Consider the following 10,312-nt stretch of genomic DNA (forward strand, 5'->3'; position numbering starts at 1 on the left):
CGACAGAGGCTCTTCAGCAGCTCGGAACACAGCGGACCGACCTCTCACCCCTGGGCCCGCTGGCTCACGGCCCCCCGCGGGGCCACGGAGCTGCAGTCGGCGCTCGGAGCCCACGGACGAGAGCGGCACCTGCCTCCCAGGGGACCCCCGGCGGGACCGACCCCGCGCACGCGTCCCTTTCCCGCCCAAACCACAAATCCCACAATGCCCCGCGCGCCCACCCACAACACGCACGCGCCGCGGCCGCACCTGGCGCATGCGCACAGCTCCCTATGGCTCCAAGATGGCCGACACAGCGTCCGCTGGCTCCGGCACGGTAACGGCGGCTCCTCGTCGGGACGCGGGGCTGTGGTGGAGGGGAGTCTCCCGCGGGGGCCGGGCGGAACGGCGGCGGCCTGGTCCTCTCACAGCGCTAAGACGCCTGTGGCCTGCCCGCGGGGTTTTAAGGCGGTGGCTGATGAGAGGGAGGCGCTCATTGGCTGAATGGCCGGAGGGAGGCGGGGCCCAGCAGCGGGGCTTGATTGGCTCAAGTGCTTCCGCTCTGATTGGCTGCAGGAGGGCGCAGCGGGTCGGGGGTGCCCGTGAGGCGGATTTTTTAAAGGGGCCGCGCCGCAGAGGGAGTTCCATACGTGTGTGTGTATGTATATGTGTACATATGTATGTGCGTGTGTGTTTTTATGCTTGTATGTGTGTGTATGTATGCATGTATATGTGTATATACATGTTTGTGTGTATATATATGTGTGTGTAGATGTATATGTACAGACCTGTGTGTGTGTATGTATGTACACATGTATATAGGTGTGTGTATATGCAGCGGGGGACAGGCAGGGCCGTCCCCTGCCCTCTGAGTGCAGGCAGCACGCAGGCAGCCCTGCCTGCAGCCCGTCCCAGGGCAGCGCGGGCGGGATCCAGGAGCCGATCTGGGGTCCCGCTGCCCCCGGGCTCTGGGGCGGCCCCGTGTCCCTGAGCCCCGGGCTCTGTGTCCGCAGCGCTCGGGCAGCAAACACGCCAGCACGCCCGCCGATAACTACTACCTGGCTCGGAGGAGGACGCTGCAGGTGGTGGTCAGCTCGCTGCTCACCGAGGCCGGCTTCGAGAGCGCCGAGAAGGCGGCGGTGGAGACGCTGACGGAGATGTTGCAGAGCTGTAAGTGTCCGGCAGTGTCACTCCGGGCCCCCGAAACTTCTTGTTTCTCTGTTTTCAAATTGGCCTTCACTCCATTTTTTTTTTCATTGTTTTGTTTTTTTCCCTATTTCTATGGTCCTGTGTTAATGATGTTGGTAAAAGCAGAGGCTGGAGCACAGCCCTGGAGTCACAGACTTCGGTGAGCGTGACATGTTTTGTCCAAACTCATAAGTACTTGTTTATTTTAGTGAGTACTCGTTAGGTACTCGTTAGGTATCCTAATAAGCTCCACATATTGAGATGCTGCCAGAATAAATAGAGAAATAACAAGGTTCCAGACGTTCGGGTAGTTAAGGCTGTAGCAGTTCCTGCTCTGCTGGATGATGTGCCCAGGATCTCAGGTCGCATATTCTTCTGAACTCAAGAGGTGATTACATTTTGTATTTTTCATGCCAGCAATGCAGATTTGCCTTTTGCATTGGTGGAAAACATCCGATACTTTGATCTTTAGCATCTTCATACTTTGCATGTGCTTTAATTTTAAATACACAGGCTGTAAGACACTGGATTCCAGGAGCTCTTTTTAATTTCTTACTAAATTTACCAAAAATTCAGGTCTCTGAAGCCAGGATTGGGGCGATACATGTGTGTGGTCGCTGGCTGAATCCAATATGCGGTGGTGTTTTTTTTCTTCCCCCCAGATATTTCTGAAATTGGGAGAAGTGCAAAGTCCTACTGCGAACACACAGCCAGAACACAGCCGACGCTCTCTGATATCGTGGTTACTCTGGTGGAAATGGGTGAGTAGTTGATGGTCCCACTAATTCCAGCTGCCTGCGTTGGTAGGAAAATCTGTCCCTGACGTTTCTGGTGTTTGTGTGACATCCACTGTTCTGATTTTCTTTCTCATGTAATTTGGAGTCCTTGGAAGAATTCTGGAGAAGTGTAAAAGAGGGTATTTTTGACAGGATAAACTCCTGGTGTGATTTCCATTTCCCCTTTTGTATTTCAGGGTTCAACGTTGAAACACTCCCTGCGTATGCCAAGCGCTCCCAGAGGATGGTCATCACTGCCCGTATGTGAGAAATTCTTTCTCTTCTTATGCAGGAAATGTATGTAATGGCTGTGTAATTGGCGGAGGAAGGTCCCCTCTGCTTCAGCTTCCTCATTGCACATGAGAATCCTCCAGATGGTTTTGTTCTTCCCGTGTAGGAGAGATGGGTCAAGTAATCCAAGCACTTTATGCCCAACCTTTGGCAGAACAAAGCTGGCTGATTCGTGTGTGCATTTTTTTTTTAACTGTAGCTCCTGTGACAAACCAGCCCGTGACTCCCAAAGCCCTGACAGCCGGACAGAACAAGCCGCATCCACCTCACATTCCTGGTCATTTCCCAGAGTTTCCGGATCCTCACACCTACATCAAGACCCCAGTGAGTGAAAAGAGACTTCTGTGCTGTTCGGGGTCTGTCTGAAGTCAGTGACACCAGGAGTGTCGATATTTTTACTGTAGTGCTGATACCGTTTATCCAAAACAGTATTTCTCCTGGCTGAAGATGTTGCTTGTTGTATGCAAGTTGCCCTTGCTGTAGATTTCTGTAGCTCCCTGAAAATCTGTGCGTGTTTAAGGTCAATGCTCGCCGGTAGCATCTGCATCCTCGTAGTGTTTGGAACTTCAGCTGTCGGCTGTGCATCCACTAACGGTGGTTTTGTTTTCCTCCCTGCTCCAGACGTACCGGGAGCCGGTATCTGATTATCAAGTCCTACGGGAAAAGGCAGCATCTCAACGGCGCGATGTGGAAAGAGCTCTCACTCGGTTCATGGCTAAGACAGGAGAAACACAGAGTCTCTTCAAAGATGACGTTAGCACGTTCCCACGTGAGTTATCTAGGACGCTTTGTTCTGTAAATGGCAGCTGTCTGACTGAATAGACACTCCACGGACTGACCACATTGCGTTTGCCCTTCTGAGGCACTGGAAGGCTGGAAAATGAGGGATTTTCTATTTAAAATGGGGATGAAAACCAAAGGGTCACTTTCTTCTGCTGGTGGAGAAGGCCTTGGCTGACAGGTGCTAAATTCAGAGCTCAACCCAATCCTGTCTCTGACCCTCTGTAACTTTTAAGCAAGTGATTTCTTGGCTCTAACATTTTTGTGGTGGGCAGTGGAGATTTTCCTATTTCTCTGCAAAGCAGTGATGAGAATTCCCGCCTTCCCAAGGCTCGCTGGTAGCACAAGTGTCAGTGTTATCTTAAGGGCGACTAAGGGATGCTTTAGCCTGTCAGATAATTGAACGTTTATGGAGGACAGGAAGGACATTTAGTGTTAGTATAACGCTGTGTGCTTGGCTGGAAACATAATGAGGCTTCAGCAAATAGGAAATCAGAGACTGCCATCTTTTAGGGACAGCATATTTCATTCCTGATCCCTGGGAGCAGGAGGAAAAGAGTGTTTGTGTTTAAAACCAGAACCAGTGAAAGCATTTGGTCTCTATGTAGCTGGTTGGCTTTGTGCTTTGTGATCTCCGAGTTGAGGAGCCTTGTCCCAGCGTGCTGACTGTGTCCCTGTCCCTCACCCCAGTGATTGCTGCCCGGCCTTTCACCGTGCCCTACCTGACAGCTCTGCTCCCCTCCGAGCTGGAAATGCAGCAAATGGAAGAAACGGATTCATCTGAGCAGGACGACCAGACAGACACCGAGAACCTGCCCCTGCACATGAGCACGGTACGCCCAGCCCGAGAGATCAAGGTCTCTTGGGCCCAACTTTCTGAAACTTCTGAAACCTGGTTCTTTGCCCATCTTCCTTGCAGCTGGGCAGAGTGGGTGGAAAATGGCAGAGGGGGTTGTGTTCTACCAGGTGTAAATGACTAAACATTGTTACGGTTCTTTCACTTTCTGCAGCAAAATGAGGTTGGATCATGAGCTTTCAGTACGACCTTCATTTCATGTTAGGGGAGAGAGGATTTTCCTGGGATGCGCTGTTCTCAAAGGGAATCGTGTTAGGAATCGGGAGTCCTCACCTTTAATGCAGCTCCTCACGTGCTGCTGTTTATCTTGGCTGTTGGTTATCTGTTTTGCCCACTGGTTGTGTGGTTTGAACTTCTAAGCCTTGTTTAGCCTAACTTTGGTTGTTTATGTTGCTGGGTTTTTTTATGTGGCAGGATGATTCGGGACCTGAAAAGGAGAACGCTTCAGTGTTACAGCAGAACACGTCCCTGTCAGGCAGTCGGAACGGGGAGGAAAACATGATAGACAATCCCTACCTCCGGCCCGTGAAAAAGCCCAAGATCCGTAGGAAGAAGTGAGGTGCAGGCAGCTGCTGCACAGAGGAAGAGAAAACGGGGGTTCACCTCCGCTGCTGGCGCTGAGGGCACCGAGCGAGACAGGAGAGGCAATCCTGCTGGAGCAGAGGCAGAGGAATGATCTCTCTGCGTGGTGAACCACACTCCCTTCCCAGTTTGCAACGCTCCCCCTTTCCCCTCTGCTCTCCTGCTGACTCTGAATGGTCAATGGTCAATTGCCTCAAAAGCATCGAAGGCCAGCGGGTTGCAGACGGGAATCGTCTCGTTCACGTTGGTTTGTTCTCGCTGGCGGCAGGATTTGCTCTCTGAAGAGATGGGGGACACAAAGGTTCGTGCTGCTCGGTGCTTCCCAGCAGGCTCTGCAGAACACAAAGGCATCATTTGTTTGTGGCTGGCTGGAAAAGCAGCTTCTGCAATCAACCTTGCCTCAGAATCTAAGGAGCGTGTATTAACTGAGACAGAAAAACCCCAGAGAGGTTTCTTTCTTTGGATTCTTGGCAGGTAAAAGCAAACAGACTTTTCTTTTATAAACTAAAAGTGTCTGATGTGTTGGTAGGAGAGTAAAGTGTAAATACAGAGCTAAGATGGCATTTTATTCTCACTTTTCTGACTGCAGCTGCACTTCTAACTTAAAAGCGCTAAGTGTGGTGTTTACCCTGTTCTGCTTGGAGATAATTTTTTAGCAGTATGAATGGCGAGATTTAACTGCTGCTTCAGGCTGTTTTTCAGTTCTATTGTTAGTTTCAACACAGCACAACTCCTTCGGGAGTTCACGCCTTCACCAGCTGTTTAGAAAGATGCTGTGCTGAAAAACTTGGAATATGGAATAAAACTGTTATTGATTCCAGTCTGCAAGGCCATGCTATCGATCGCACCTTTTTATTTTGTCCATTCTCAAGTACAGGCAGGCTTTTATCAACAGAAGTTGCTCTTTTTTTTTACCCCTCTTTATTTCCCAAGAGCAGAAGACTTTATTTCAGCAGTGAAAATGGCTGGTGATGGGAGTATTGTAATTGTTGGCTGGTTTTGGAGAACTTTGCTTTAATTTTCATTCAACCTTTGCTTAGGCAAAATATGGGTTACATTTCTTTGACAAAAGACTCCTGGATGATCTCTGACTGAAAATGTGGTGCTAGGAAGGCAGCAAAGGCTGCCAGGCAGGGCATGTTGTTCTAGAGCAGCAGCTGAATGCAGCAAGTCCTGCACACCCCGGGAGATCAGAGTTACGTGTGTACATGTTCACCCCTGTTTAGTCAGAGCATCCTCCCAGGCCACGGAGGGAATGTAAAAAGGAGTGATTGTTTCTGTCAGAATGGAGATGCTGCTGCCAAACAGTTTGAAATGGCATCTCTAGTTAAAAGTCCTGCACGTGCCATTGTCACTTCTGCTGGTGCCTTGGTTGTACAGAATAAGAGATGTACAGAGACGTTGTGTATGTATGTAAATATAAAAGTTTATATCTTTTTTTTTACTTGGTTTAAGCGTTGTTCATAATGAGAAAATCCCTCACTAGGTAGGAGAAAAATGTAGATTGAAAATAGCCATTTTTATGTTCATAATAAAAGAAATTTTATCTCCTACAAGCAAAACTGGCTGAGTCCTTAAAGTTTCAGGAGTAGAAAAACGCCTGAGTGTGTTTTCAGTGGGGTTTACAAGCAGGAGGAGGCCTTATCCTTCCCTCTGCATCTCCTCCTTTCTACACAGCAACACTTGATAGCTGAGAAAGTTCTAATATACCTTTGGTTTATTAGAAACATGTTCAGTGAGGACAAAGTGCCTTTTGAAATACCATCAGTTTTGTAAAAGCTTTAGCAGAGGGTTTCTCCAATCACAGGTGGAACATGTGGTTGAGAACTGCAGGATCATAGGTACTGCTTGCTTTCTTTTGCATCTTCTCTTACACGTGTATTTTTTTCCTGATTAGAAAACCAAGACAGATGGAGGTGAATTATGCAGTATCAGCCATGAATACAAAGATGGATCCTTAAACAGCCATAAAGCCCAGGTCTTAGGAGAGTACAGTTTCCAGTGAGTCATACCCCCTCCTTCAAAAGATTTCACCAAAAAGGGGCAACTGTGGATCGGCAAGTACATCCCTCTTTGACAGCTGCAACTACAACGCAGCATCTCGTGGTTGGGAGGGAAGGGGCCAACGTGCCTAGAAAAGACAGGTCACGAGCAGCCGTTGTCATGCATATGTGAGAGCACTTGGATAGCAAAAGTGGGAAATTAGAATAATGCATTTTGGTTTTATAGCTGAAATTGGGCTGCAGGTGAAATTTGCTACAGAAACAGCTAAATGGAGCCAGAAAATCTGAAAGCCTGCATTGTGACTGGTAGTTATACCAAGGTTGAATGTTGCCTGCTCTTAGTTTCCCCTGAGATTGAATCAAGCTTGTGATCTGACAGATTGAGCCTGTGTGTGAAGATTTGTAAACATTTATAGAAATCCCCAGAGTCTGAGTTGTACATTACAGAAACGACTAATGATGGATACCAGCACCTTTCTGTTTCAGACTAGAGTTATTTTTGTGGCCAGATTCTTAATTAGCAGGATGTTGCTTGCTCCTTGCTCAAGAATATCTTCCTTGTGGCAGCAGGGAAAAAGCTCGTAATGCAAATGTAGGTTTTGCAGGCCCGGTGCTCCAACCTGTCCCAGCACGGCCGCGTTCCCGGGATGTTTGCTGTGTGCTGCTCTAATATGGGTGCTGGCTGGGCGCAAACCCATTATACTCTTCTCTGAACACACCTGAGGGCAGCGTGTACACCGCTGTGTTTCTCAGCTCTGCTCGGGCCGAGGGTGAAGCCCTGGGCCCAGCCTGGAGCGCGCTGGAGATGAGGTGATGGTGGCGAGGAGGCTGGGAAGGCTGGTGGTGGCTGAGGAGAGGATGGTGGATTTGCTCCCAGTGCTGAGGAGCCGGGGCAGCAGCCAAGCCACCTTCTATCTGTGTTAATTTGACTCCTCGTCGCTGTCAGCAAGGGTTGGATTTGGGGTGGAAAAGCCCCCTGGAGGGAGGGAGATGGTGATGTGTTTCCATGGTGACCCAGAGAAAATGGCGGCCGGCCCCGCCAGGCCCAAGGGGCTGAGGGAACCGGGCTCGGGGTGCTGTGTGTGGGACCCGGCAGCACCCAAACACCCGCAGAGGCAGCAGACACCTGGCACGATACCAGGGAAGCACAAACAGTGGCAAGAAATGCCTCTTTTTGCGATGGTTTTATTTGGAGAGGCTGAGCAGTGCAGATGACTCCAGGGCTGGCCGGAGGGGCCGGGCGGCCCCGGCTCCTCAGCTGAAGTACAGGCTCAGGTAGGCCGCTCGGTCCCGCTGTCTCCTCCATTCTCTATCTAAGCTCAGCTAAAAGACATCTATCCGTTAGATATTAGCAGTGACAATGGCTTCAGGAAAGCGCAGGAAGATGTGAGATGGCGTCGAGAACCTTAACCTATGTTTTAATTTGGAAAGGTTTTCTTTTCAGCAGAGCTACACGGTGAAGTCTGTGTCCTGGTTCTCTCACTTTGTGGATGGAAACTTCCAGAGCAAATTTCTTATTACAAGGTTTTTTTGAAGGACTGTAACTGTTTTTGTAAACTGATATTTTTTGATAGAAAATCACTTTGTATCTTGTACCCAGCAGGCTGGTGAGGAAAGGATGACAAAACAAAGTGCAAATGCATTGAAGTAATCACACGATTTTGTTTGTCAGAAGCACTGAGCCGGGAATAACACCCCCTTACCCCTGTCCTTACCTTCTGTACCTCCGTTTTTAGCATCCTCTTTGCTGGCATTGGCACTAAAGACCAGTCTGGAGACCCAAACTTCATTGGCCAAGTGAGTTTTTTGTGTAGTTGCTTGTCTGCTTCATAAGTTCCAGGTCTAAAGAAAACAGGCACAAAATATCTAGTTTCTGAAGCTGGTGTATGATGTTTGTTACACTGGAATTTACCAGTCCTACCTCGATCCATGGGAGAGAAGCATGTTGTGGTATTCTAGTCGTCATGCTAAGTTAAAGACTAAAGCAGTGGAGCTTTTTGAAGATAAAAAAACATTACCAGGAACTCAGTTACCTACATCCCATTTGTGTCTTAGTATTTCTCTCTGCCAATACTCCTGCTTATTATTAAAAGTGTAAGAAAATGAGTTACATTACCCAGGGAGAAGTTCTTTATCTGAAGGCTTGTCTGGAAATCGTGGTGTCTTAACAGAAAATGGAGCATAGGCAGGCTGGCACTTTTCCTTCCAGAATGGCTGGTACGTTGCTGGGCTGGGACTTACAGGCTGCAAAAGATAAAATTTCTGTATGGAAAATTTGTTCTGCAGAGTGTTTCTAAGTGCCCTGATCAGCAGCCAGCGGGGCATGACAGACCTGCTGCTCAATGCGTGCTTGGGCTCCTCTGATAGTGTAGAAAATCAGTTATGCACTCCCCGTTGCTTACCCAGTGTGTCCTGTGTTGTCGCTCCTAATATGTTGTTTTTCTAGAGAAATTAGGTCAGAAAACAGTGTTTGTTCAGGTAGTATATGTACGTTTACATACATGTGTATGTGATACAAAGAAATGTGTATATACAAATGCATGTGTTGATGTTGCCAGAGCTCATATGATCGGTCTCTACATTCAACACCTCCCACTAGACTTGTGTGAGGAGATCTATAGCTACTCTATAGATGAAGTTGGAGGTGGGAACAGCCTACAAATCCTTGCAAAGCTGCAGCTCTGCCACTTTGAGGTGTGCTTTCTTACCTGTGGCTGTGGCATGAAGCGCTGGGCTGTTCTCGCTCCGATCACATAGCCTTTGTTACTCAGTGGTCTGTTTTCCAAGGAGTATCTGAGGCTGCTTTTCTGCGATTCAAAAGCAGAAGTGTCTCACTGACATTTTTAAGACATCAGGGGAAGGGCAGAAGTACATGAGCAGCAGGTGTAATTCTTATTAATTCCTCTAATTTCTCACTGATGTAGAGCACTAGAGCAGCTGGAGCTTTGAGGACTGGTACTTTTGGAAGGAGAGGGGAGTTTATTTTTTTAGGTATATGTGGAGACCTTGTACAACGGGTTTGCAGGTGTGGGGGATGCTGTGTCTGACTGGCCATGGTCCTGTCGCTCCTGTACCGTGTGTCTTGTGTGAAGGGAAAGCTCTGAGCACAAAACCTGAAGGATTTACCTCTTGGCTGAGGTAGCAGCCTGGCCCCAGCGAAGGGTTTCCCCCGATGCCTATCAGCTGGATCCCCAGCCTGTCCGAGGCGTGGTGGACAGGGAAAATTTTCCGTTCTTGGCATGACCCAAACGAGATCTGCTTTTGTGCATCTGTGAGACCAGGAGAGGGAAATTCCATCAGTGTGATAAACCCATGCGGAGGTGACCGCTTGCTGCTTTTTTTACCATCTTAAATGTCTGCTGCTCTCTGCCTGAGGCCAGCCACCCCCTTATCTCCCAGATGGGAATTTCCCTGAGCCTGGATATTCGTGAGGGGTCTTGCCCTCTGGATGTCTGTTCCCTCCTGCCGCAGAGGCTCCTTTTCCCCCGTCTCGGCACAGAGCAGCCCAGCAGCGCGGTTGTGGGGAAGGCTGCGGGGCAGCCCGATGCCAGCGGGAGCTGCATGAAAGGAAAGCCCTGGTGCCCACGGCCACGCACCTCGCCGGGCTCACCTCTGGGCGCCCAGGCCATGCTGCCCTGCCAGATGTCACTGTGCGTGTTCTCCAGTTGCTATAGACGCGGAGCAGCGGGTGCTGGAGCGGACGCTGGTGATGGCGGCACCTCGAGGGTGCGGGGAAAAGAAGAGGATTAGTGACACCCCTGTGGATCGCGCTGTGCTGGGTCCTCCTCTGAGGAGCTGCTGTTTTCACTCCCGTAGTCAGTAGGGAGAGGTCTCTGGGGGAGCAAGCTATAGGTTGT

General features: G+C 49.3%; 3 protein-coding genes across 4 annotated transcripts in view; 1 reads left to right on the forward strand and 2 right to left on the reverse strand.

Annotated features, from left to right (window-relative positions):
• CCND3 (cyclin D3) overlaps positions 1–325 on the reverse strand; it is a 35,983-nt gene extending 35,658 nt beyond the window's left edge. Inside the window, exon 1 of the mRNA XM_065649605.1 lies at positions 250–325. Coding sequence (XP_065505677.1) covers positions 250–258 — 9 coding nt within the window. The 5' untranslated portion in view covers positions 259–325. The remainder of the gene's footprint in view (positions 1–249) is intronic.
• TAF8 (TATA-box binding protein associated factor 8) lies at positions 257–6,447 on the forward strand. 2 transcript variants are annotated; one of them, XR_010607366.1, is made up of 9 exons: positions 257–316; positions 993–1,149; positions 1,830–1,928; positions 2,141–2,203; positions 2,434–2,558; positions 2,856–3,003; positions 3,705–3,847; positions 4,285–4,926; positions 6,350–6,447. XR_010607366.1 is itself a non-coding variant. In XM_065649603.1 (8 exons), exons 1-8 carry the CDS (start codon positions 257–259, stop codon positions 4,426–4,428), a joined length of 939 nt encoding a protein of 312 aa, XP_065505675.1. In that variant the 3' UTR covers positions 4,429–5,998. The 2 variants fall into 2 exon arrangements, 1 of the variants encoding a protein (XP_065505675.1); XM_065649603.1 differs by lacking the exon at positions 6,350–6,447 and having other exon boundaries at positions 4,285–5,998.
• A 1,262-nt stretch (positions 6,448–7,709) lies between these two features.
• CIMAP3 (ciliary microtubule associated protein 3) lies at positions 7,710–10,084 on the reverse strand. Its single transcript, XM_065649688.1, has 6 exons — positions 10,066–10,084; positions 9,582–9,724; positions 9,164–9,262; positions 8,572–8,699; positions 8,171–8,297; positions 7,710–7,778 (listed from the first exon to the last, which is right to left on the reverse strand). The coding sequence occupies exons 1-6, from the start codon at positions 10,082–10,084 to the stop codon at positions 7,710–7,712; spliced, it is 585 nt and encodes a 194-aa protein (XP_065505760.1).
• Between the last annotated feature and the right edge of the window lie 228 nt (positions 10,085–10,312).

This window comes from Caloenas nicobarica, chromosome 21 (assembly GCF_036013445.1).
Source record: "Caloenas nicobarica isolate bCalNic1 chromosome 21, bCalNic1.hap1, whole genome shotgun sequence".
NCBI lineage: Eukaryota > Metazoa > Chordata > Aves > Columbiformes > Columbidae > Caloenas > Caloenas nicobarica.

Bases quoted from the DNA above. Each gene is read 5' to 3' on its own strand.
- TAF8 (XM_065649603.1), top strand. From the start codon at position 257: ATGCGCACAGCTCCCTATGGCTCCAAGATGGCCGACACAGCGTCCGCT. The intron at 3,004-3,704 runs GTGAGTTATCTA...CCCTCACCCCAG, and splicing joins TGACGTTAGCACGTTCCCAC to TGATTGCTGCCCGGCCTTTC. The intron at 3,848-4,284 runs GTACGCCCAGCC...TTTATGTGGCAG, and splicing joins TGCCCCTGCACATGAGCACG to GATGATTCGGGACCTGAAAA.
- CIMAP3 (XM_065649688.1), bottom strand. The intron at 9,263-9,581 runs GTAAATCCTTCA...TTTGAATCGCAG, and splicing joins GCTGCTACCTCAGCCAAGAG to AAAAGCAGCCTCAGATACTC. The intron at 8,700-9,163 runs GTAAGAAAGCAC...TATCTTTTGCAG, and splicing joins GCTTCATGCCACAGCCACAG to CCTGTAAGTCCCAGCCCAGC.